General features: G+C 42.0%; 1 protein-coding gene across 2 annotated transcripts in view; it reads left to right on the top strand.

Moving 5' to 3' along the window:
* Window positions 1-27235, top strand: part of PRKDC (protein kinase, DNA-activated, catalytic subunit) — a 184307-nt gene that overhangs the window by 55094 nt on the left and 101978 nt on the right. For both annotated transcript variants that reach the window (XM_003940866.4, XM_003940865.4), the window contains exons 26-38: window positions 919-1026; window positions 3473-3699; window positions 5674-5768; window positions 7742-7841; window positions 10260-10393; window positions 14140-14388; window positions 17120-17343; window positions 18387-18595; window positions 18963-19095; window positions 20160-20318; window positions 21709-21912; window positions 25619-25804; window positions 26194-26298. In XM_003940866.4, coding sequence (XP_003940915.2) covers window positions 919-1026; window positions 3473-3699; window positions 5674-5768; window positions 7742-7841; window positions 10260-10393; window positions 14140-14388; window positions 17120-17343; window positions 18387-18595; window positions 18963-19095; window positions 20160-20318; window positions 21709-21912; window positions 25619-25804; window positions 26194-26298 — 2133 coding nt within the window. The remainder of the gene's footprint in view (window positions 1-918; window positions 1027-3472; window positions 3700-5673; window positions 5769-7741; window positions 7842-10259; window positions 10394-14139; window positions 14389-17119; window positions 17344-18386; window positions 18596-18962; window positions 19096-20159; window positions 20319-21708; window positions 21913-25618; window positions 25805-26193; window positions 26299-27235) is intronic.

The raw sequence follows: 27235 nt of genomic DNA, 5'->3' as shown, positions 1-27235 counted from the left end.
TTCAGAAGGAAGGAGTTCAGGCCTGGAGACATCTTGTTTTTACAAAGCCAGAGAGCATAGGGCTGTCTGGCTCCTGGAGAGGCTGTATTTATGTTCCAGAAGATTCGACCTAGGGTCCTTTTCACCCCATCTCTGTAGAGGTTCTTTTCCCCCTTCTTTTGGCAGCCGTGGAAGAGGCAGCTTCCTCTTTGTCCTGAACATAAAGAGATTAGATCTGTTTTTCTCTCTTCTTCCCCTGTGGTATAGGCTTTGATTTTGTGTATATAGGACATTGATTGGACTTTGGTTTTGTCACCACAAGGGGAACAGTTAAGCTGTTAGGGAACCACAGGATTGTTTCCTTTATATAATAGTTGAATAGTGATTATCTCTCTGTAATCCAGAATATCCCGTGTGTATATTGAAGATCAAATTACTAAGATGAATATTAAAAACCCAACAACATCTACCCTAAATTGCCCTTGCAATCAGAGGAACAATGATCTTTAGTATGCGTATTTTTCTTTGATGGACTCTTCATCATGGAATTAAACAAGAAAAGGAAACTAATGGGACTGAGGATGGTGGCTGAAACCTGTAATCCCTGCACTTTGGGAAGCTGAGGTGGGAGAATCACTTGAGGCCAGGAGTTCAAGGCCAGCCTGAGCAACACAGCAGGACTCTGTCTCTACCAAAAAAAAAAAAAAAAAAAAAATTTAAGTTAGCTGGGCATGGTGGGACATGCCCGTAGTCCTGGCTATTCTGGAGGCTGAGGTGGGAGGATCACTTGAGCCTGAACTAAAAAAGGAAACTAATACAATCATGGTGGTAGTATTGGTTAATTTTACCCCACTGCAAATGCCATTTAAATGGGACTCTTTACAGTATAAAATTTCTTCAACATGAAGGGAATTAACTCTAATGATATTCTTTCTTCAGGTGACAAGGCAACTATACGAGCCACTGGTTATGCAGCTAATTCACTGGTTCACTAACAATAAGAAATTTGAAAGTCAGGATACTGTCGCCTTACTAGAAGCTATATTGGTAAGTAATAGTTAATTCTTTTCCTTGTATTCCCATTGATTAGTTGTTATTTGATGTTTGTTTATTTATGTTTTTGAGACACAGTCTCATTCTGTTGCTCAGGCTAGAATGCAATGGCATGATCTTGGCTCACTGCAACCTCCTCCTCCCAGGATCAAGCAATTCTCCTGTCTCAGCCTTCTGAATAGCTGAGACTACAGGCGTGCCCTACCTTGCCTGCCTAATTTTCTGTATTTTAAGTAGAGACGAAGTTTCACCTTGTTGGCCAGGCTGGTCTTAGTCCTGACCTCAAGTGATCCACCCACTTTGGCCTTCTAGAGTGGTGAGATTATAGGCATGAGCCACTGCACTAGGCTGGCTGATGTATATTTAGAAGTTTAACAAAAGTTACTTTTCAGAATCCCAAAATATGGCATGTAACTGGATTATTTTCTTTTTTATTTGTGAAATGATGTTGTAATGGACATGATGCCATCTTTACTTTATTGAGTGTTACTTTTAAATATCTGCAATTAAATGCTAGTTCTTACGTTTTGTTCTGTTTCTGGGAGAATGGTTATAAGACCTGACAAGTTTCATCTACATTAATGGTGTGAGTGTGTGTGTGTGTATATGTGTGTGGAGGGTGTGAGGAGTAAGAATGTTCTTAGACTTCATTAGTTGCGGTAGCTTTTAAAAAGAGAAATACCCAGCTGATCACAGTGGCTCATGCCTGTAATCCCAATACTTTGGGAGGTAGAGTCAGGCAGATTGCTTGAGCCCAGGAGTTGGAGACCAACCTGGCCAACATGGAGAAACCCTGTGTCTATTAAAAATACAAAAATTAGCTGGGCGTGGTGGTATATACCTGTAGTCCCAGCTCCCCAGGTGGCTTAGGCATGAGAATAGCTTCAAACTGTGAAGCAGAGATTGCAGTGAGCTGACATTGCACTACTGCACTCCAGCCTGGGTGGCAGAGCAAGACTCTATTTCAAAAACAAAAAATGAGAGGAATTTGTGATCATATCCAATTTTCTCCTGTATTCAGATTTATTAACTAAAGGGCCCTGGAAACAGCAGTTCGCCTTTTACACAGAACTCTACTGACACAGATAAGCAGCGTCTTAGAATTTGGTCACCAGCTCACTGAGGGCAGAGGCAGTGAGGCCAGCTAAACTGTAGGGTCTTTTGATGATTATTTTACAATTTTTGAACCTGTGCAAATAAGTTTACATTGCCACACAGTCCTGGTTATGCTGCTGGTAGTGTACTGTGAGTGTGACCCTTCTTTGTAGTCATGTTACTGGTAGGAGAGAGTGACTGAACGTTCGTTAGGGTGGTGACATGTTTATACCTGGAATTTAATCCTCTGCCGTGTCTACCAGTGAATCCTACCTATAATAAATACGGTTAATTAAAGTTAATTTGTGGCTTATTTGCCTTCAGATGATTTCATTATAATGTTTCCGTTATGAATTTTTTATTTTAGTTGTTTCTGTTTCTTTTCTCCCTTTTGATCCTTGAAGGTAGATTGAGTTAAAGCTTCAGAAAGAAATCTGCTAAGTAAAATGAGATAGTTGAGGAAAGAAAAGGTAAAGAAGCAGTGTGAACTCGGTAGCACAGCAATCAAGTGAAGGAGGGCCGTGTGTTTCCTGGTGAGAGCTGCCGTTCCCTGACAGCAGCACATGGAGCCGGTGACCTCTACTCTGAGAAGCAGGAAGCATCCCCTCCTCGCATGCTCATGGCTTGTGTTACCTTTTTGAGTTCTAATTAACCCTGTAAGAAAGGATTTTGTATGTAGCAAATAACGGGAAGTGTTGGGAAAAACTCCCTCATTTCAGTTTTGAATGCATATTTTTCAAGTTAAACTTTCTTTATAGACCTGAGAGAACATCATGCATAGAAGGAAACAAACCATTAAGCAGAATACATCTCTGTGTGGTCATTGGCCAAATGGCCATAACTCTTTTCGGCAGGTATTAAGTGCCTTTATGGGGGCTGCTCTTCATGCCTCTGTAGGATCTTCATTTATGGAACAGTATGCAGTATGGTTTCTTTGGAACTTCCAAGGGTCTTATTCTCTTTAACTTCAATATGCAAAGTGTCTCAGATGCTGTTATGGGGTAAAATCAACAACCAGAATTCCTCAGAAATTCTTAGGATATAGCTATTTTTTTTTTTTTCGGGAAGGGAAAGATTGTTTTAATTAAAGTTTTCTCTCCCTTCTTGATGGATTTTCAGTTTATTAATTTGTTTAAAAGAAAATGTTTCCATTATGTCAGAAGGAAATAGTTATTCAAGACTAGATTCTGGATAAACTGTGGAGATTGGTCTTACTAGTGTTTATTTTTTTCTTGACTAGAGCTATAAATTAATTTTAACATACTTTAGTTAATAAGATCAAGGCTATTCAGTTGTCAGTGGTTATAAGAATGGATACAATCAAGGTCTCTTTGTTTTGTTTCAGGATGGAATCGTGGACTCTGTTGACAGTACATTAAGAGATTTCTGTGGTCGGTGTATTCAAGAATTCCTTAAGTGGTCCATTAAACAAACAACACCACAGCAGCAGGAGAAGAGTCCAGTAAACACCAAATCACTTTTCAAGCGACTGTACAGCCTCGCACTTCACCCCAATGCTTTCAAGAGGCTGGGAGCATCACTTGCCTTTAATAATATCTACAGGGAATTCAGGTTTGTAAGCTACACAACAAGGAAGCCTGTCCAAGGTGCTCTTTAAACTTGTGGTTTTGAAAAGTGACTTAGAGTTTCACTCTGTGTATCTGTATATTCATATATTCTGCATTTAGTAAATAATTATGTGCTGGATGCTGTGCCGTCTTCTGGGAAATAAAAGAGTTAAAATTCAGTGTGTACTCAAGAAGCTTGGAAACTGCTGAGAAATGTTTATAAACACTATCTCAGCAGTATTGGAAATGTAACAAAAGACATATATACCGGCCGGGCGCCGTGGCTCCAGCCTGTAATTCCAGCACTTTGGGAGGCCGAGGCGGGTGGATCACGAGGTCGAGAGATCGAGACCATCCTGGTCAACATGGTGAAACCCCGTCTCTACTAAAAATACAAAAAATTAGCTGGGCATGGCGGCGCGTGCCTGTAATCCCAGCTACTCAGGAGGCTGAGGCAGGAGAATTGCCTGAACCCAGGAGGCGGAGGTTGCGGTGAGCCGAGATCGCGCCATTGCACTCCAGCCTGGGTAACGAGCGAACCTCCGTCTCAAACAAACAAACAAACAAAAGACATATATACAAGGGCTTTGGGTGCACAGATGAGGAGCAGCTAATCCAGAGTGAGCAGGTTTGCTGAGGCCTCTTGCTAGGGTTTCTATTGGAGATGGGACTTGAAGGATGAATGGAAGTCGGCCAAGGCATTTGGGTGGGGGGTGGAGATCGGAAACAGGGAGGCGTCTGAGGCTGGTGAGGAGGGCTCTGCCTGCTGTAGCGAGGAGCATAGGTCACCTCTAGTGACAGAGGATCTGTGGAGTAGTGGGTGCAGGGAGAGGTGCATTCAGATTTCCTTCTAAAATTCATGTGCTGGGAGCTGTGTGGAGAGTGAGTCTGAGTAGACTGAAGACTGGTTCATCACTTCAGAGGTGAAGAAAAGAGGCCATTTCAGAGGTCCAAGAAAAAACACCAGTGGTCACTGACCTAAGGTAGTGGTGTTCATTCATTGATTCCTCATTAGAAATATGTGCCACATTTATCTGTGTAACAAACCTTACATCCTGCACATGTACCCCTGAACTTAAAAGTTGGGGGGAATAAAAAAAGAATAGGATGTGCCTGGCACTGAGCCCATGTTGGAGGTATAATGATACAGCCCTTTATGCGGATTACATTTCAGAAGGACACATAGATCATATTCACATAGATAAATGAGCATGTATGCAGACTCAAGGGACGGAGTCACTGGTGTGTGGAAACAGAGTGAGTGCTGCCTCTGATTCATGTAGCCTTTTTCTAGTCTGTGATTGAAGAAGTATCTTTGAGAAGTATTTTAGGTTGTTTAATGTTTTGTTTTGTGGTTTTTGTTTTGTTTTGTTTTTTTGAGAAAGAGACTCACACTGTCACCCAGGCTGGAATGCAATGGCATGATCTTGGCTCACTGCAACCTCGGCCTCCTGGGTTCAAGCCACACTCTCTGCCTCAGCCTCCTGAGTAGCTAGAACTACAGGAGCCCACCACCATACCTGGCTAATTTTTGTATTTTTAGTAGAGATGGGATTTCACCATGTTAGGCTGGTCTTGAACTCCTGACCTTATGATCCACCCACCTCGGCCTGTTGCTCAGACAAGAGTGTGGTGGTGCCATCGTGGCTCACTGCAGTCTCAACCTTGTGAGCTCAAGTGGTCCTCCTGCCTCAGCCTCCCATGTAGCTGAGACCACAGGTGTGCATCATCTCACCTAGCTAATCTTTTAATTATTAAAATTTTTGTAGAGACAAGGTGTCATTTTGTTGCCCAGGCTATTCTCAAACTCCTGGGCTCAAGTGATCCTTGTAGGCATGAGCCACCGCATCCGGCTGAGCCTTTAAAAAAAAAAACCAAACATTTAATTAATGTGTACCTTCTTTAATTCCATTCCTTCTTTTCTTTGTCCTTCCTGCTTTGTTTTCTGAGGTCAGTTTTCCTCTTCTTTATTTTGCAGGGAAGAAGAGTCTCTGGTGGAACAGTTTGTGTTTGAAGCCTTGGTGATATACATGGAAAGTCTGGCCTTAGCACATGCAGACGAGAAGTGCTTAGGTATGTTTTGCCCCAGTGGTCTGTCTGCCTTACGGGTCTGAAGAGTTTCCCGAGTCAGGAGTTAAGACTCGTGTGATTATCTCATAAGGTTTTTTTTTTTTTCCTCCAAGTGTTCCATAAATCAATAAATGTAAAGGGAAGATAAGCCCCTCCAGTGCCTCAAGTCCAGCTTGTTAATGATTTTTTTACGCCTTCATTCTCTCTGACTCCTGGTGGCCATTGAGCTTGACCCTGGTTGGTTGCAGATCCTGCTGAGGGCAGTGGGGACAATGAAGCCCGTCAGACACTATGATGCTGTGATGACAGAATGTGAAAATGTGTAGATGTGGTGCTGAAGAAGTTGGTATCACTGAGATGTTGTCAGTATTTCTGCACTCACTCATGGTTTACTTAGAATTTGGGTCTCGTTACAGGACTGTGATAAAGTGATTTCATCCATGATGAAGGAATATTTTAAAGATATTAAGTCAGAAGTAGGCGAAGGTAGCTAAGAGTAATAAGTGATTATAATTAAATTCTATGCAAGAAGCTATTAGGAACTGCATAGAGTTGTTGAGCTAGAAGACTTCTTAACTACCCATCGGTCGCAGCACATGATATAGTTGGGATGCAGAGGCCCAGGCATGTCAGTGAATGAAAGGACCACATAGCTGTGGCAGGACTCTGTCACTGATACAGGTCTTGACTTTGTTTATTTTATTTTATTTATTTTATTTATTTATTTTATTTCTTTTTTTGAGACGGAGTTTTCGCTCTTGTTACCCAGGCTGGAGTGCAATGGCGCGATCTCGGCTCACCGCAACCTCCGCCTCCTGGGTTCAGGCAATTCTCCTGCCTCAGCCTCCTGAGTAGCTGGGATTACAGGCACGTGCCACCATGCCCAGCTAATTTTTTGTATTTTTAGTAGAGACGGGGTTTCACCATGTTGACCAGGATGGTCTCGATCTCTTGACCTCGTGATCCACCCGCCTCGGCCTCCCAAACTGCTGGGATTACAGGCTTGAGCCACCGCGCCGGGCCTATTTATTTATTTTCGAGACAGAGTTTTGCTCTAGTTCCCCAGGCTGGAGTGCATTGGTGCCATCTTGGCTCACTGCAGCCTCCGCCTACTGGGTATAAGCGTTTGTCCTGTCTCATCCTTCCTAGCAGCTGGGATTATTGGCGTCCACCACCACACCCAACTAAGTTTTTGTATTTCTAGTAGAGATGGGGCTTCAGCATGTTGGCCATGCTGGTCTCGAACTCCTGACCTTACGATCTTTCCCCCCTCGCCTCCCAAAGTGCTGGGATTACAGGCGTGAGCCACCAGGCCCGACCCTAGGTGAATTGTTTCAACAAGTGAAACTTTACTCTTTGTGTCATCACTGACATATTTAAAACCATAGAAAACTTCTTCCTAGTGACACAGTTCAAAATAAGATGTATAAGCCTTCTTCCCTAAATAATTCCAGACTTCTGTGGGTGACTTCACCATCTTACCTCTGTGTCCTTCTACAGAGGTTGTATTACCAAATGATACCTTAGTTTATTCTGCATAGGAAGGGAGGTCAAGAGACTTAACACCACTTTACAATAGCCTCAAATTGAAGTCCACAGGTTCTGGCCTGGTATGTGGGTTTTGTAATACCTGCAAGTTCTCTTCCATCTCAGGTCCATTAGGAGAGGCGGTGCTTTGGGTGACTGAGATGTTGGTGGTACAGGTTTTAGGCATGGCATTGCGTTGTGTGTTTGCCTGTGCCTGTGCCTGTGTGTGTGTGCATGTACCGTGCTATCCTGCAGTCTTAAATATAAGTTTGTATTCAGTTTTGAATGTGCAGTGTAAATCATTTATCTAAATTTTTTATTCTTAGGGATGAAAACATTAAATCTATAGTAAAATTACCGTTTCAGTTAAAAATGAGGCTAACAAATTAGTAAAAAATAATCAGCTATCTATACCTTCTTTGGAAATATTATCTTTTACAATTGAACAGGTACAATTCAACAGTGTTGTGATGCCATTGATCACCTATGCCGCATCATTGAAAAGAAGCATGTTTCTTTAAACAAAGCAAAAAAACGACGTTTGCCTCGGTAGGTGATCTTGCTTCCTTTTCCCTTTTCCCCCCCAACATAAAACTAATTCTCAGCTAATAAAGGACAACGTGGGATGAATGTGTGGAAGTGGAAGTGATTAGTATAAACAAGGGGTGTGTGGACGCATGAAGGTGCATGTTCCAAACCTGGGATGAATGTGTGGAAGTGGAAGTGATTAGTATAAACAAGGGGTGTGTGGGCGCATGAAGGTGCATGTTCCAAACCTGGGATGAATGTGTGGAAGTGGAAGTGATTAGTATAAACAAGGGGTGTGTGGGCGCATGAAGGTGCATGTTCCAAACCTGGGATGAATGTGTGGAAGTGGAAGTGATTAGTATAAACAAGGGGTGTGTGGGCGCATGAAGGTGCATGTTCCAAACCTGGGATGAATGTGTGGAAGTGGAAGTGATTAGTATAAACAAGGGGTGTGTGGACGCATGAAGGTGCATGTTCCAAACCTGGGATGAATGTGTGGAAGTGGAAGTGATTAGTATAAACAAGGGGTGTGTGGACGCATGAAGGTGCATGTTCCAAACCTGGGATGAATGTGTGGAAGTGGAAGTGATTAGTATAAACAAGGGGTGTGTGGGCGCATGAAGGTGCATGTTCCAAACCTGGGATGAATGTGTGGAAGTGGAAGTGATTAGTATAAACAAGGGGTGTGTGGACGCATGAAGGTGCATGTTCCAAACCTGGGATGAATGTGTGGAAGTGGAAGTGATTAGTATAAACAAGGGGTGTGTGGGCGCATGAAGGTGCATGTTCCAAACCTGGGATGAATGTGTGGAAGTGGAAGTGATTAGTATAAACAAGGGGTGTGTGGAAGTGTAAGTGATTAGTATAAACAAGGGGTGTGTGGAAGTGTAAGTGATTAGTATAAACAAGGGGTGTGTGGAAGTGTAAGTGATTAGTATAAACAAGGGGTGTGTGGACGCATGAAGGTGCATATTCCAAACCTGGGATGAATGTGTGGAAGTGATTAGTATAAACAAGGGGTGTGTGGACGCATGAAGGTGCATGTTCCAAACCTGGGATGAATGTGTGGAAGTGTAAGTAATTAGTATAAACAAGGAGTGTGTGGACGCATGAAGAGTGCATGTTCCAAAAAAGTTAAAAATCTTTATGTTTGAAAATACTTGGTTTACGGGATAAGGTATACGGTGTTTGATCTGGATTGAGATAGTAGATACAGATTGAAAATTAGTTGTGTAATTGAGTTGTTTCATTTAATGTGCACCGATTTCAAATATGATTTTATGTGGATGATTTGACTAGAATATGCATGAATGATTACTGAGTAAATTTTGAAGTATATGAACTGAATATTCAAATAGTAATGTTTTGACAGACATGGAATTACAAAATTAGGAAATAAAACTGCTTAGAGCCAAGGCTCAGGTTTTGGCCAGTGGTTTCCAGTTTTTGCCCTTATTCCATCCCAGTGGTGTTGCTTTCTCCAGTAGGTGAGTGCTCTCCATCAGCCCCTCCAGATCTCTGCAGGGTGTCTGGGGATGTCTGTTGTCCGTGCTAGTGGCCCCTACTCTGGAGAAGCACAGTCCCATGTAGACTGGATGTTAATATTTTCTCTGTTGTTTTAAAGTTGATTCTTCCAGGTTCTGTTAACTTACAGTATCACTTGAGTTCACTGGTTGTAACCTTAGCATTCATTAGAATTGCCTGGAGATCTAGTTAGATCACAGATTGCTGGGCTGGCCCCACCCTCAATTTCTGTGTACGTCTGAGGTAGGGCCGGATAACTTATATTTGTAACAAGTGCAGAGGCAATGGTGGAACATCTGTCCAGGGACCACTCTTTGAGAAGCACTGCTTTGCAAGATACATTGCACAGGAAACATGAAAATGCTTAGTGCCGTTCTTTTAGGAAGTGCTTTTTTTTTTTTCTTTTTCTTTCTCTCTCTTTCTTTTTTTTTTTTTGAGTTGGAGTCTCACCCTGTTACCCAAGCTGGAGTGGAGTGGCACGATCTCAGCCCACTGCCACTTCTGCCTCCTAGGTTCAAGCAATTCTGCGGCAGCCTGCAGAGTAGCTGGGACTACTGGCATAATGCCATCATGCCCGGATAATTTTTGTGTATTTAGTAGAGACAGGGTTTCACCATAATGGCCAGGCTGGTCTTGAACTCCTGACCTTGTTGTGAGCCACTGTGCCTGGCCAAGAAGTGCTTTAAAATTTTTGGCCACATGAAAAAATGAACATGAGCAGCATTTAGGACCCATTTAACCTGTGTTATTTTGATTGTACTCTAATGATAATATATTAAAAATGAATTGAATGCCTTTTAGTGAGGTTTCTATGTGGATGTGTGTGATAAAGATGAGTTTATAAATTCTAGAGCCTTGGTAACTGAATATTGCATGTTGGAGAGGGACTAATAACAGTATGTTGTCTCTGTGCAGAGGATTTCCACCATCAGCATCATTGTGTTTATTGGATCTGGTCAAGTGGCTTTTAGCTCATTGTGGGAGGCCCCAGACAGAATGTCGACACAAATCCATTGAACTCTTTTATAAATTCGTTCCTCTATTGCCAGGTATGGTGATCTGTGTATTTTTTATTTCACTACATTTGGCTTATTATCCCATTTAAAAGAAGTAAAGAGGAATTGAGTAATTGGGTGATCATTGCAGTTAACATGATAGTCAGTTAAGATTCAGAATATTAACAGTTGTTGAGATAATACAGTTCTATTTCACTGTGTCGTTAATAAGAAATTGCCAGCATCTTAAGTCTGAATGATCTCAAATCACTATGATGTTAAAGGAAAGCAGTGAACCTGTGCTTTTCAGTAATTACTAAAGCATTAAACTGCTTATGGACTGAAATAATTACGAGTTTGTTAGAAACGAATGTATTGTTCAATTTAGTCCATTAAGTCCAAACCCAGGTTTGATAACTTGGGGGTGGGGAAGCTGTGCTTGGGACAGAACAGGCCCAGACTTCCCCCACTGTGTGCTGTGTGGCAGTCCACAGCCCCATGCAGTGCTTGGAGAGTGCATCAGGCTAGATGGGCACACTGGCTCCTTGGCAAAAGTTGGGATGGAGTTCTGTCTGGGCTTTTTCTTCATGAAACAAGAGGGGAAAAGTTACTTTATGTATTTCTGGGCTTCTAAAACTTAGAAGGACTCTAAATTTTGTTATATTATAGGGCATATGATAGTATTATATACTACAGAATTTTATAAATACTATAATTGAATTCAATTATTTGATACATGCTATATGAATAATGTAGTATAAATTTAATGTACTGCATTATTTTACATATATAATAGAAATGTATATTTATATTTTAATTTAGATAATTGTTTAAAAAACAGTAGCATTTTAAAATTTATTATTATTATTATTTTTTTACTGAGATGGAGTCTTGCTGTGTCACCCAGGCTGGAGTGCAATGGCACGATCTCTGCTCACTGCAACCTCTGCCTCCCGGGCTCAAGCAATTCTTCTGCCTCAGCCTCTGGAGTAGCTGGAATTACAGGAGCATGCTACCACACTCAGCTAATTTTTGTATTTTTAGTAGAGATGGGGTTTCACCGTGTTGGCCAGGCTGGTCTTGAAGTTATAACCTCGTGATCTGCTCGCCTCAGCCTCCCAAAGTGCTGGGATGACAGGTGTGAGCTACAACACCTGGCCTGGCATTTTAAATTTGCTTAATGTGTTTAGCTGACAATTTTTTTTTTTTTTTTTTTTGAGGCGGAGTCTTGCTCTGTCACCCAGGCTGGAGTGCAGTGGCACAATCTTGGCTCACTGCAATCTCTGCCTCCCACGTTCAAGCAATTCTGTGCCTCAGCCTCCTGAGTAGCTGGGATTACAGGCCCCCGCCACCATGCCTGGCTAATTTTTGTATTTTTAGTGGAGACAGGGTTTCACTATCTGGGCCAGGCTGATCTAGAACTCCTGACCTCATGATCACTTGCCTTGGCCTCCCAAAGTGTAGAATTATATGCATGAGCCACTGCGCCTGGCCCACAATTTTTTTTTTTTATGTTAAGTCACTCTCACAGTAACCCTGTGAAATTAGTCATTCAAAAGTGGACCAGTAGCTATGGAAGGGGTGGAGGACAGTGGGTGGCATTTTTCCCTTATATTTAGTAGAAACTGAGACCCTGATATTATGTTGATAGAGCTACTTATCAGCAGACCACTGTCTCACATCGAGTCTGTGACTGATAGCACACAAGATTTCTTGTGGCGTCAGCTGTGCTAATCTCAGGCATTTCTAGTGCTATTCTCTTCTCGGTTGCCTATGGTACGGACCTCATGTATTCTGAACTAAATAGAGATTTCTCTCCCAGAATTGTTTTATTGGACAAAGGCTACTAGGTAGTAGGTGAGCCTTGCCCTTCTCCCAACATGTAATTTATATAACGTTAAGGAGCCTTCCTTGATTTGTCTCTTCTGTGGCCTTCCAGTTTGTAGCCACCTTTTTCCTTTGGTGTCTTAACCCCTTAGTGGGTATTTTTGTTTTCTTTTTTTCCTTTTCAGTTTTAGAGACAAAATCTCACTATGTTGTCCAGGCTGGACACAAGCCCCTTGGCTCATGCGGTCCTCCTGCCTCAGCCTCCTTAGTAGCTGGGACTGCAGGTGTGCAGCACCTGTTTATTTTTAAGAGACAAGGTCTCACTTGTTGCCCGGGCTAGTTTGCAGTGACGTGATTATAGTTCACTGCAGCCATAAACTAAACTCAAGTGATCCTCCTGCCTCAGCCTCCTGAGTAACTGAAAACACAGGCGTATGCCACCAGGCCTGGCTAATTTTCAAATATTTTTGTTGAGATAGAGTCTTGCTATTAATATGTTGCACAGGCTAGTCTTGAATCCTGGCTTCAAGCACTCCTCATGCCTTGGCTTTCCAAAGTGCTGGGATTACAGTAAGAGCCATGGCATACAGGTTCCTTCAGTGGTATTTAAGTGACTGTGTCAGGTGTCTCTTTAGGTCCCTGTGTAGTGGCAGTGTTGGGTACATGAACACCCAGATCAGTAGTACTTGATAACAGGTGGAGGGTTGTCCCTCTGACATGTGTCCAAGAGAGGCATCTCCTGACGGCTTCTGAATACTGAGACTCAGTATGGCCCAGGCCCAGAAACAGACAGCAGGTCTTCCGTGGAGACGAAGGAAGAAGCAAGGTTGGGCAGGCTCCCCGACCCCATGCATGCTTGTCTACATTTCAGCTTCTCTCTCTTCTTGGGTTGTTCCCTTGTCTGCTCTCTCTCCATCTGCCTTTCTATCATTTTTCTTCTGTCACTCTTGATGTAGAATTTAAATATCTTACTATTTGTAATTTTGCTCATCATTATAGATTTGTCTCTTAGTGGAAGTAACAGAATATTTCCTCCTCTTAATACATAAAATGTTCTCTTTCTTTCTTTTTTTTTTTTTTTTGAGACGGAGTCTCACTCTGTAGCCCAGGATGGAGTGCAGTGGTGTGATCTTGGCTCATTGCAGCCTCCCCCTGGTTTACACAATTCTCCTGCCTCAGCCTCCTGAGTAGCTGGGACCACAAGTGTGTACCACCACGCCTGGCTGATTTTTGTATTTTTAGTAGAGATGGGGTTTCACCATGTTGGTCAGGCTGGTCTTGAACTCTTGACCTCAAGTGATCCACCCATCTCGGCCTCCACTGAGCCACTGTCCCCTGCTGAGTGTTCTCTTCTTAGTATATCAGAGATACCTGTTTTGAATTCTTCATTAGAGTCAGAATGCTTTGATCTTTTCAGTGCTACTGATTTCAGAGCATACAAAATGTAATTTTATTTGTTTTTTGATTTAGAGGAATTTTAATATCTAAAAGAAAATTTCCTGGAAAAGCCAGCTCATTTGATTCTCTTATTTAACAAACACTGCATTTACTGTGTGGTAGATGTTATTCTAAGCACATGTTCATATGTTAACTACTTTAATTCATCTGATCTTTGTAACAGCCCAAGAAGTGGATATTATTGTTCTTATTTGCACATGCAAATATTATTTGTTTCTTAAAGGAATAATAATTTTTAAATAAAAAGGCAGGGGAAAGAGTATTAGTATGCTGCTATTCCAAATTGTGTCCAACTATTTTTATAATGTTTAAGGAACCTGAAGAGAACGGCTATGGTGGAAATACCTTCTTGGAAGTAATTACAGTGAGACAAGTTGAATGCATAATAAAATGAAACAAGAACGTCTCACATTATTTTGAACATTTAGGTACAAAGATTAGACTGAAGAAATGTAGGTATGTGGGAGTTATTTATGTGTCTGTATTTTAATCTTGTTTCTTTGTCTTGCCTGTAGGCAATAGATCCCCTAATTTATGGCTGAAAGATGTTCTCAAGGAAGAAGGTGTCTCTTTTCTCATCAACATCTTTGAGGGGGGCGGCTGTTGCCAGCCTTCAGGTATCCTGGCTCAGCCCACCCTTCTGCACCTGAGGGGGCCATTCAGCCTTAGGGCCACGCTTTGCTGGCTGGACCTGCTCCTGGCTGCACTGGAGTGCTACAACACGTTCATCGGGGAGAGAACTGTCGGGGCGCTCCAGGTCCTAGGTAGGTTGCCCTTGCCTCATGCTTGTATGTGTGGTGCTGCCAGGGTCACCCTGGGCAGCAGCTCTGTCAGGTCAGAATCCCAGTGACATGATGACAGGTTCTGTGTGGCTGCCTTGCCTGCTCTTTCATGTCACCTCACTGTGAGAGTTCCTTCCTTCACACTTCAAAGTTGAAAAATACAGGTTTTCTCATAGCTTTATATACGTGAAAAAGTTCTACTTTTTGGTATGTTGTAAATGTTGACATTTTAAATACACAAAACTATTAATTTTACTTGAAAAAATATATTCTTTGGATAATAAATACTGTAGCAGTTTTATATTCAACATCATTGGCTTGAAAATATAGCTGCTTTATTGGAAATTATGTAGAGTACCTGAATTTATATTTTCATTCCATATCCTTCAAATGATTTTATCCTAAAGTACAGTATTAAGTTTTATGCTTAAGATTTTACTATATCCCTATCTATGTCTTTTTAATGAAAGGGTATACATATTTAAAGATTCCTTGGCCGGGCGCAGTGGCTCACGCCTATAATCCCAGCACTTTAGGAAGCTGAGGCAGGAGGATCACTTGAGCCCAGGAGTTTGAGACCAGCCTAGGCAACATAGCGAGACACTATCTCTACAAAAAGTACAAAAGTTAGCCGGTTGTGGTGATGCATACTTGTGGTCCCAGCTACTAGGGAGTCTGAGGTGGGAGGATCGCTTGAACCTGGAAAGTTGAGGTTACACTGAGCTGTGATTGTGCCCCTGAGCTCCAGCCTGGGTGACAGAGTGAGGCCTGTCTCAAAAAAATTTTTTGGCCAGCCGTGGTGGCTCACGCCAGTAATCCAAACATTTTGGAGGCCAAGGTGGGCTGATCACCTGAGGTCGGGAGTTCAAGACCAACCTGACCAACATGGTGAAACTCTGTCTTAGAAAAAAAAAAAAAAATTTTTTTTTCCTTCTGTGTTATTATTACATTTGTTATTAGTGCACATTACATTTTTTACTGCCAGAATAACATAAATATAGCAGTTTTGATAGTTATTACATATAAAATATAAAGTTGTATGTTTGGAATTCTACTTTTGTTTGTATAGATTTTCATACTAAAAAAAACTTGTTCATGGTCAGACACGGTGGCTCTTGCCTGCAATCCCAGCACTTTGGGAGGCCAAGGCGGGTGCATTACCTGAGATCAGAAGTTCGAAACCAGCCTGGCCAACAAGACAAAACCTTGTCTCTGCTAAAAATACAAAAATTAGGCATGGTGGCAGGTGCTAGGCATTGTGGCTAGTGCCTGTATTCCCAGGTACCTGGGAGGGTGAGGCACGAGAATTGTTTGAATCTAGGAGGCCGAGGTTGTAGTCAGCCAAGATCAAACCACTGCACTCCAGCTGGAGTGACAGAATGAGACTTCGTCTCAAAAAAAAAAAAAAAAAACTTGTTCACATAAATAAATGCCATATTTGATTTATTCTAAAATGCACATTGTCCCACATTTAACAGATCTGTTGTTGCAGTGTGTCTTACAATCCAATATTCGGTTGGATTCAAGGATATTTGGTTTTTTAGAATATGTTTTTTTTTTAAAATTATACTTCCTGGGGTACATGTGCAGAACGTGCGGTTTGTTACACTAGGTATACACGTGCTGTGGTGGTTTGCTGCATCTCGCACTCCTTCATCTACGTTAGGTATTTCTCCTAATGCTATCCCTCCCCTATCCCCCAACCCTTCAACAGGCCCTGGTGTGTGATATTTCTTAATATAAATTTTCTCAATTCTTGGAATACATCAAAATACATGTTATCAAAATTATTTTTAATGCTTTCAGTTGACAATTTGATTGACTTTCCTTAAATTATATTGGAAACAAAGAATTAGAAATGGTGAGACTTACAAAAAGGCTTTCCTACTCAATCATTGCCTTTACTCACTCTTTCAACAGTATAAAATTATTTTAAATTGTCCCTCAGGGCCCTGAAGGGCTGTGGACCTTGGAGTAATAGACTACAGTTAGAGTGGAGAGAGGCGAGGATGGATCTGTCTTTGGTTAAAGCAGGAGAGTCCTGATGACCAGGCTGAGATGGGAGAGGAGAACCAGCTGCAGGGTGTTTTCAGACAGACGAGTTTTATGAAAAAGCCCGTTGGAGAATTGATCTGAAAGCTGATTCATAAGGTGACTGGTGCCTGTCCACACCTGCTTGAAGACTACTCTGTAATTTGTTCCTGTCCTTTGAAGGGCAGTTAGGATTTTTAATTTTTTCATTATTAAAAATAATGCTAAAAGGAACATTCTTAGAAACTATCTCTGCAATTCTGTAGTCATTTTATTAAGTTAATATTTCAGTGCTAGATAAAGCATGAGTTTTTAAACATTTGATAGAAATTGGCATGCATATATTTAAAAACTTGGTATGAATTGCCAAAATGTCTTTTAAAATGATCATAGTAATTTATCTTCTCACATGTAATGTTTGAGAATCAAGACCTGATCCTCTGTAAATGTGTGCTTATGGGATGAGTCTATAGTTCAATTCTGTTTAGGTTGTGTCAATTTTGAAATGAGAAAAAATAACTGCCAATTTTATTCAGCTGTTATTAAGCTGTTTGTTTCTTTTGAAAAGTTGTGAATTTTTACTGAGCGAATATCATACTTATACTTAGAGAACCAATTTTATATTAATCTTAGTGGAGTTGAAAGGAAGCATAAATTAATGTTTTCATATAATTGCTTCTAGGTATTGAAGGACAGTCTTCACTTTTGAAAGCAGTGGCTTTCTTTTTAGAAAGCATTGCTATGCATGACATTATAGCAGCAGAAAAGTGCTTTGGCACTGGGGCAGCAGGTACCACACCAAGCCCGCAAGAGGGAGAAAGGTACAACTATAGCAAATGCACCGTTGTTGTTCGGATTATGGAGTTCACCACAACTCTCCTGAACACCTCCCCCGAAGGATGGAAGGTAGGATGTCCTGCTGCTCTGTTAATTTGAGCTCAATATTTGGTACTGGGAAAATACTTCAAAGGTTCCTGTTAGAAGGGGTTTTGACTTAAAAAAAAAAAATCGTTATTATATTTCATCCTCTCAGTCCAGCTTTTCCTGACTCCGGGAAGAACCAGGAAGGGAAGCCCAGGTTTTGGCTTTTCTAAAACTTTTCATTGTCAGAAGAGTTATCTATCAAAATAAATGTGTCAATTTATCTTAGTTGTCAAAAACTGTATTTATGATATACAGCATGATGTTTTGATATGGTTTGCCTTGTGGAATTGCTGCATTAAGCTAATTAATGTATCTGTTACCTCACATACGTAACATTTTTTTTGTGATGAGAACATTTAAAATCTATTTTCTTAGCTGTTTTCAAAATTACAATGCATTGTTATTAACTAAGGTCATGATGATGAACAATCTACTCTTGAAACATGAAACTTTGCACGTCCTTCAGAGTTTCATTGTGTAAATGAAATGCAGAATAGTTTTTTCTAATTGTTTTATTGGATGCTGTATTTTGTACTATGATCAAACATCTACCTTACGAAACACACATTAGCAAATATTTATACATGTATCCGTGAACTTGATTGTGTAAGCAAACTCCAGTCAGTTCATCCATGAACCTCTACCATGTGCCTGTGGCATGCCAGGCCCTGGGATGCAGCAGCCCCCTACGTCCCAGGCTGGGCAGCAGTGTCTGCCTTCTCTAGACCCCAGTTGTCCATGGGTACAACCCCACCTTTTGCCTGCCCTGCAAATAAAGCTCTATAGGAGCATGGTCATGTGCCTCTGTCCACCGGTTGTCCGTGCTGCTTTCTTATGCATAAGGAGTTGCAGCAGAGACCACCTAGTCCACAAACCTCAAGTGTTTACTGTGCCCCTATTTTACAGAGAAACTCTGCCCACTCTTTCCCTAGTCAGGCAGAAATTCCCAACCTCATGGGCCCTGCACTCTGGTGAAAATAGAAATGCTGGCTGACGAAGTATGTTTATCAAACCATCTGTTACAGCTCCTGAAGAAGGACTTGTGTAACACACACCTGATGAGAGTCCTGGTGCAGACACTGTGTGAGCCCGCAAGTGTAGGGTTCAACATTGGAGACGTCCAGGTTATGGATCATCTTCCCGATGTTTGTGTGAACCTGATGAAAGCACTAAAGATGTCCCCATACGAAGATATCCTAGAGACCCACCTGAGAGAGATAATAACAGCACAGAGGTGGGCACTTGGGTCACATTCAGGGATGTGTTGTCTTGGAATTTCAGGTCCCCTAGTATGTTCCCGTGTAACTGCAGCTGCTCCTGCTTCCTCAGGTAAGGCTCATATTAGTGGGAGGTTTGCTGCCAGTGACCTCAGCAGTTGTTTAGAAATTACATTTAACCAGTGCCTTCCCTGCACCAAGCTTCAGCAAACTTCAGACGCGGTTAGCACCATGTTTGATCTCCACATTAGCTTAGGGTCTGTGGATTCTGTTAGGTGTTGCCTCTGTTTGCTTTCATAACAGTGCAAACATTTTTCTCAGAGTATCTTGATAATTTAACGAGATCAGAGCTCACCTAGTTTACTGTTTTTCTCGAATGGCCAGGATTGAGGAGCTTTGTGCTGTCAACTTGTATGGCCCTGATGCACAAGTGCACAGGAGCAGGCTGGCTGCTGTTGTGTCTGCCTGCAAGCAGCTCCACAGAGCTGGGCTTCTGCATGCTGTGTTACCATCTCAGGTAAGTATAACCTATTCATTTTCACATCTTTGAGCTTTAGTATGATAATTACTGTATTTATTTATATTCTTAGTTAAATATCCTTTTATGTATTGAGCATGATGAAATGAGAGTTATAGAAATACTTGCTCTAGTATCGGTATAAATATGAAAGCAAATGTGAAAATTTTTAAACATAAATGAAAGCAAAATAAAGGACATTTGGATACTCCCAAGGCACCTTTCTGAAAAACTTTAAGAACTGCTGTTGTGCCTTTGTGGCAAGACAACACAAATGAAGAATCTAGCATAGAAAGCAAGGTTGCGCCAGATACAGTGGCTCATACCTGTAATCCCAGCACTTTGGGAGGCTCAAATGGGAGGATTGCTTGAGGCCAGAAGTTTGAGACCAGCCTGGACAACATGGCAAGAATTCATTTCTACACAAAATTAAATTAAAAACAACCCCACAAAATCCAGGAATGGGTGACGCGGACCTCTGGTCCTAGCTACTCCGGAAGCTGAGGTGGAAGCTTGAGCCACGATTGTGCCACTGCACTCCAACCTGGGCAGTAGAGTGAGACTCTATCTCATAACAGAAGAACAACAAGAACAAAGTTGAATTAAAATTTTTCTGAATTTGGGAAGGTAATTGTCAGTGCTATATACAGTGCGATTTTTATTTAATGAGAGCAGTGAAATTTTTTTTTTTTTCTATGAAATATCTTTTTGCGGCCGGGCGCGGCGGCTCAAGCCTGTAATCCCAGCACTTTGGGAGGCCGAGGCGGGTGGATCACAAGGTCGAGAGATCGAGACCAGCCTGGTCAACATGGTGAAACCCCGTCTCTACTAAAAATACAAAAAATTAGCTGGGCATGATGGCACCTGCCTGTAATCCCAGCTACTCAGGAGGCTGAGGCAGGAGAATTGCCTGAACCCAGGAGGCGGAGGTTGCGGTGAGCCGAGATCGCGCCATTGCACTCCAGCCTGGGTAACAAGAGTGAAACTCTGTCTCAAAAAAAAAAAAAAAAAAAAAAAAAAGAAATATCTTTTTGCTAGGCATTTCAGTGTTGGCTTTGTTTTAGTCCACAGATCTGCATCATTCTCTTGGCACAGAACTTCTCACCCTGGTTTATAAAAGCATCGCTCCTGGAGATGAGAGACAGTGTCTGCCTTCTCTAGACCCCAGTTGTAAGCAGCTGGCCACCGGACTTCTGGAGTTAGCCTTTGCTTTTGGAGGACTGGTAGGAAAGACCTCAGCATGCTGCACTCTCCTAATAATGGAAATACATATCTCACTTGCAGGTGTCGCTAGATACTGGCATTTGGGTAGTAAGGTCTTAGCTGGACAAGTATTGAATAATTAACATGAGCTGACTTTCTTTCTAAAAGATTATTTTTTCAGTAGTTTAAGAAAAAAAAACAACAGAGTAGAACAACATTCTTCTAATATTGAGTTTCTGTCTGTCCCACTTTGTTTCCAAAAGGAATTAGCTACAGAACGTTTTGTGACTCTGAGACTGAGCCGTGTTGACCTGTGGCCTCTTCTCTCCTTGGTGGTCCTTCACATGGATGATTGGGAGGGCCTCTGAAGGATAATCCCAGAGGCTCCAAAAAAAACATTCACATGACTCTTTGAACCATGCTGCGCTGGCCTTAGATAGTCACTGCTGTAGCTGAGATCTGCAGCCAGCCCTCTGTGTTCATTCCATCCCAACTTCCTTTCTTCTGTAGCAGAAACCCCCTTTTCACTCCTTTGTCCGGTTAATGTAGACAATTAACATATTTAAATTGTCTAAAAATTCTCACCCTTACTAGACTTTACTCTCAAAGCAACAACACTGGGTGGGCATATGGCTTCAGCCCAGGAGTTTCAGAATAGCCTGGGCAGCAAAGCGAAACCCTGTCTCTACAAAAAAAAAAAAAAAAATTAGCCAGCTGTGGTGCCATATGCTTATAGTCCCAGCTACTCAGGAAGTTGAGGTGGGAAGATAGCTTGAGCCTGGAAAGTAAAGGCTGTAGTGAGTCATGATCATGCCTCTGCACTCCAGCCTGGGCAACAGAGTGAGACCCTGTTTTTAAAAAATGACAAGGCTGGGCACGGTGGCTGATGCCTGTAATCCTAGCACTTTGGGAGGCCTCGGCAGGTGGATTGCTTGAGGTCAGGAGTTTGAGACCACCCTGAACAAAATGGTGAAATGCCGTCTACTGAAAATAGAAAAATTAGCTGGGTGTGGTGGTATGTGCCTGTAATCCCAGCTACTTGGGAGGCTGAGGCAGGAGGATTGCTTGAACTCAGGAGGTAGAGGTTGCAGTGAGCCAAGATTGTGTCACCGCTCTCTAGCTTGGGCAACAGAGTGAGACAGTGTCTCAAAAAATAAAAAACAACAAGATTTTCTGGGCTTTCGCAAGAAATACGGGTCAAGGAAGATTTCTTTCCCAAAATGAAACCTAGAAAATGGAGGCTAGTTGAAATATATACAATTTCAACTTGAATTCAGTCTTCACATATCAGACTCTTTTTAGATTTCACTGTATCATTTTCCAATTTCAAAGTTATGAGTTGCCCAAGAGTCTTTCTGTGCCATGCAAAGATGTGCCCCGGTTACGGTACCTCTCCTTTCTTCTTTCCAGTATGAGCGCCTTGTGAGTCTTCTCCTGAACCCAGCACTGCTGTCCACTCCATCCTTGGGCAGCTCGCAGAGCAGCGTCATCCACTTCTCCCATGGGGAGTATTTCTATAGCTTGTTCTCAGAAACAATCAACACCGAATTGTTGAAAAATACGGATCTTGCAGTATTGGAACTCATGCAGTCATCAATGGACAATCCCAAAATGGTAACAAACTTTTCCTTTAAGTAAATATTTTCTTTTCTTTCTTTCTTTTTTTGTTTGAGACGAAGTCTTGCACTGTCGCCCAGGCTGGAGTGTAGTGATGCAATCTTCGCTGACTGCAACCACTTCTGCCTCCTGGGTTGAAGTGATTCTCCTGCCTCAGCCTCCCAAGTAGCTGGGATTGCAGGCACCCGCCACCATGCCTGGCTAGTTTTTTGTGTTTTTAGTAAAGATGGGGTTTCCCTATGTTGGCCATGCTGGTCTTGAACTCCAGACCTCCTAATCTGCTCACCTTAGCCTCCTGAAGTGCTGGGATTACAGGTGTGAGCCACCGTGCCCTGCCAATGTTTTCTTATGTAATGCTTGTAAAAAGGTTGCTATATTCCTGAAATATTTCATTAAAATATGACAAGATTCTTTTTCTAGAAGGTTAAAAGCTCTTTCTTTTAACAAACTCAAAAAAACCCCCAAACACACCTTTTATCAATAGTTAATGAATGTTAGGCCAGGTGTGATGGCTCACCCCTGTAATTTCAGCACTTTGGGAGGATGTGGTGGGCAGATAATCGGAGGTCAGGAATTTGAGACCAGCCTGGCCAGCATGGTGAAACCTTGTCTCTACTAAAAATACAAAAAGTTAGCTGGGTATGTTGGCGCATGTCTGTAATCTCAGCTAATCAGCAGGCTGAGGCAGGAGAATTGCTTGAACCCAGGAGGCGGAGGTTGCGGTGAGCTGAGATCGTGCCACTGCACTCCAGCCTGGGTGACATAGGGAGACTTTGTCTCATAAAATAAAAAATAGTTGATGTTATTATCAGATGCTGAAACATTTTTTCTGTTCCCTCATGCTTTGCAAATTTCTAAGCCTAAATATCAAGAAGCAGAGCTATGCAGGATATTGATGTTTGCCAAAATGTGGCCTTGGAGCTTGTAAACCTGTCCTGAGGCCCAGAGGTGGCTTTGCATTCATACCAGCTGCAGGCGGGTCTCCGCGCCCTGGTAGACCTCTCTGTTCTCTGCTCTCTCTTGGCCTTGATGCTGAGTTATCATTTTCTGCATGTTCCTGCTTTGTCCCCCTTCCCCCTCACATCAGCTTTCTGGAGATCAGTATTTAATATACAGTTGACTTTCATTTGCTAAACTTCTGGGATTTTGAAATCTAACCTGCTCTGTGGACAGAAACTGTTAACTGTTGGTATGTCCAGTTTAAGGGAGAGTCTATGATTTCCTAAACTGAGCTTTTATTTTAAACAGTGCTTGTCTGTTATAGGGGAATCTTTGGTGATAGATTGCTAGGAATTTGTATTTTTTTTTAAAGTTAGAAATAAAATCATAGTAGATGACATTCAGATTTAACATTCTGATTTTATGAACTATAGCTTCTGATGGAAATGATAGAAAAATCATAAACCTTTACCTCTATTCTTTTGCCAAATTTCTCTAAAGTAACAGAATGGGATTTAGAAAAAGCACCACTATAATCTCAAAGGACATGGAGAACAGGATTTCCAAGGGTGACAAGAGCTGTGAATCAGAAGGACAGGTGTGACAGATTGCATGCGGAGTCCGAGATAGCTGTGGGGTGATACAGCCTTTGGAAGATGGGGTCCGCACTGGCTGAATGCCAGCAGGGCAGGCATGGGAGCAGGGTTGGGCAGAGGCTGAGAAGAGAGGATTGGAGGAAGGCCAGCTCTCCCTTGCAGGGCAGCCTCCTGCTGTTGGGGGTCTGATCCTCCCCACTTGAGGAGAAGGGGAGGGGGCAGTGACTCTCTGGGAAGGATAGAGACCTCTAGACTGGAGGTTTCTGGCATGGCTGAATATACGGATTCCATCAGGAAAAGGGGGAAGTTAAGTGCAGGCCTACCTAAATTCTAGACTTCGAGGCTGTCTGCCCTTTCCCTCCAAATACTTTCAGTTCAGCATCAAGAATATCCTGACAAGCCCTAAGAGAAAATAAAGATGCAGGCATCATAGCCACCTGGGTTAGCGACAGTGATCCTCCCCACCAGTGAGCCTTGCACCCTGCAGAGCACTTCCAGCCAGGTCCTGCCTGTGAGCCAACAGACTAGTGGGCCAGGCACCTGAGGAAAGGAACGCCAGAGGGCGCAGCAGGACACAGGCTACTGTGGCAAGGGCTGCTCAGTGAGACGGAAATGTTAGGCGGAGAAAAAAACTGAAAGATGAGAAGCTGTACTGTACCTGTGAAATAAGAATTGCTATCAAGAATTAACATCAGAACAGAAAAGGTCTCTTGGGAATTAAGAATAGGCATCAGAAATTAAAAATGAAATGGGTTGAGCGTGAAAAGACAAAACAGAAAACACAAGAGAAATGAGGAAGAGATGGAGTTCATGCACAAGATGGAGCAGCAAGGCCTTGGCTGCAGAGAGCAGGGGCCAGGAGAGGCATTTGGTGAGGATACAGCTCCGGAGGAGGCCAGAAGCACAGGCCTTGAGTTTCCAGGGGGAAGAAGGCCATGAGGGGTCCAGTATGGTGCATAGAAACAGTTCCACGTGGAACACATTTCTTGAGAATTCAGATCCCTGGGGTTTTACCACAAGAAGAAATTCTCAGGTTTCCACTGGAGAAAAAGCAGTTATGTGTGAAGGATCTAGAAATTGAATGACATATGTCTTCTTAGCAGCAGTGTGGACACTGCAAGACTCGAACCAAATTTCTTCCACAATTCATGAAATAAATCTCCAGCCTAAAGTTCTGAATCCAGCTGGATTACCTATTATGTGAGAGTAGAATGCAGATGTCTTAGACATGCCAGATCCCCAAGAGGTCCCTTTGCACTCTCATAGGATGCTGCTGGGTGGAGAGTGATCAGGCAGTGAGACAAGAGAGGGGAGGGTGCTGGATGCAGGACGTCGGCCCCACACAGAGGCATGGATGGCCCAGCACCGGCATTGCAGATCAGGAGCTGAGTCGCCACAGAGATGGGGCAGATAGACCTGATAGGCTTAGAGGGCTTTCAGCAATTTTATAACTTGGGAGAGTTTGATGATGAATTAATGACAGACACACTGAAAACAATGAAAGCAAACAAAATTAACTTCAGGAAGTACAAAATGTGCAAAAAGGGAAGACCATTGTTTCTGCTGAAACATTGTGAAAAATGTTTATATAGTCAGAATGACAGGAATAGTGAATGTTAATCTGATCAAAATTAGCCTGTCACTCTGTCACAGGAGTGGTGGAGACACGGAAATGTGTGTGTGTGTGTGTGTGTGTGTGTAATGGTAGTTGAACAGAAGTATGTGTGTGTGCGTGTGCTTGTTTGCTTGTATGTGTATAGTGTGTGCCTGTACAGGGGTGGTGGGACCGGAAGTATGCACTTGTGTGCATGTTTGCTTGTGTGTTTACACCTGTGTGTGCTTATGTGTGCATGTACAGTGCTCTTGGTGGTGACAGAAGAGAGCTGACTCCTTTTTCAAATGGAGTTCTATCAAGACTGTCCAGAATAGGAAAGCCAGGCGCAGCTGGATGAGCCTGATGACATAGCTAAGGCCATCCTGTACTTTCTATGGAAAAACTGTGGTTAAAGCAGACCTCTAATCAAACTTGAGCAGTTTTGAAGTAAACATCTATTGTAGAAATAGCGTCTTTATTTTCCACGAATAGCTTTGAAATGAAAGTAAGTTTTGTCTTCTGTCATTCTCAAAATTAAAAATTTTCCCTCACTCTCACCATCAATCTGTGTCAGGTGAGTGCCGTTTTGAACGGCATGCTAGACCAGAGCTTCAGGGAGCGAGCCAGCCAGAAACACCAAGGACTGAAACTTGCGACTGTAATTCTGCAGCACTGGAAGAAGTGTGATTCTTGGTGGGCCAAGGATTCCCCTCTCGAAAGTAAAATGGCAGTGCTGACCTTACTGGCAAAAATTTTACAGGTATTTTGAGATTCCTTAAAAAAGCAGTTATGTTTGTTCTTCTGTAACTTTTGTCTTAAAAATTTGTTGGAGGTTGCTCCAAAAGCTCATTGGTTTGACAAATAAGAAAATATTTTGACAGGATGGTTGTTTATATTTACCTTACTTTTTAAAGTTTTTCCATTATGATTTATCAGACTTACTGTTTCTTCTGCTTTATCTTTTTAAGGCACCTTTGCATGTATTGTCTTAAAAGTATTAAAATATTTTACAATAAGCTTGTGAAAATATTATGGAAGCCCAAAATTAAATTTATAGTTTATTTCTAGAATTTAAACAATTGCGCAATGGGTTAAAGAAACAGAGATGTGGTATACAAATGTGTCCTGTTTTTCTTTTCCCTCCTGTAGATTGATTCATCTTTATCTTTTAATACAAGTCATGGTTCATTCCCTGAAGTCTTTACAACATATCTTAGTCTACTTGCTGACACAAAGCTGGATCTACATTTAAAGGTAAATAGTGAAATACTTATTTTTTTGGATTACATTCTCTTTCCTGTTTTTTATTTTTGCATATTTGTGATGTTTTTTGTTTTTTGTTATGGGTAATTTCAAGCATGTTGAAAAATAGACTAGCATAGTAATCCTCCTGTACTGATGAGCCAGTCTCGAAAACCAGCCTGTGTGGGCCTATTTGTTTCACCTGTGCAGTCACCCCACCTGTCAGCTGGCCGGGAAGGCCAAGCGGGCCCGGCATGTTATCTGACCTGTACCTGCTTCAGTTTAGTGTGTCTTTCCAAGACATAAGAACATTTCATTCTTTCTTTGTTTTTTTTTTTTTTTTTTTGAGACAAGAGTCTCAGTCTGTTGCCCAGACTGAAGTGCAGCGGCACAATCTTGGTTCAGTGCAACCTGCACTTCCTGGGTTCAAGTGAGTCTCATGCCTCAGCGTCCCGAGTAGCTGAGATCACAGACATGTGCTGCCAGGCCAATTTTTGCATTTTTAGTGTATTTCACCTTAGTGGCCAGGCTGGTCTCAAACCTCAAGTGATCTACCTGCCTCACCCTCCCAAAGTGCTGCAATTACAGATGTGAGATGCCGTGGCCCGAGAACGTTTCTTTTAAAGTATAAGATTGTCACATTTGTATGAATTGACATTTGTGTTTGCATATATACGATTTAAATTGGCTTTTTGGGATTGCTATAATCACTTTATTACTCATTAATTAAATAATACAAAACTTTTTGGTGATTTTTAGGGTGAAGAATTAATAAATATTGTCATTTAAAGGTTACTAAATTTAAAGTCCTAGAACAATTAGATTTTAAATCCTATTGAAATGTGGCTTTAATGCAAGAGACCTTATTACTGGGTAAAGGGGATAATTCTTTGGAGTTTTCAGCTGTGTGATTAATCAAGTTTCCCATTTCTCCATAGATAGTCTTGGA

This window comes from Saimiri boliviensis, chromosome 15 (genome assembly GCF_048565385.1).
Source record: "Saimiri boliviensis isolate mSaiBol1 chromosome 15, mSaiBol1.pri, whole genome shotgun sequence".
In the NCBI taxonomy this organism is placed as follows: Eukaryota; Metazoa; Chordata; class Mammalia; order Primates; family Cebidae; genus Saimiri; species Saimiri boliviensis.
The sequence above is the reverse complement of the archived record's forward strand: the minus strand, read 5'-3'. Positions and strand labels throughout refer to the sequence as shown.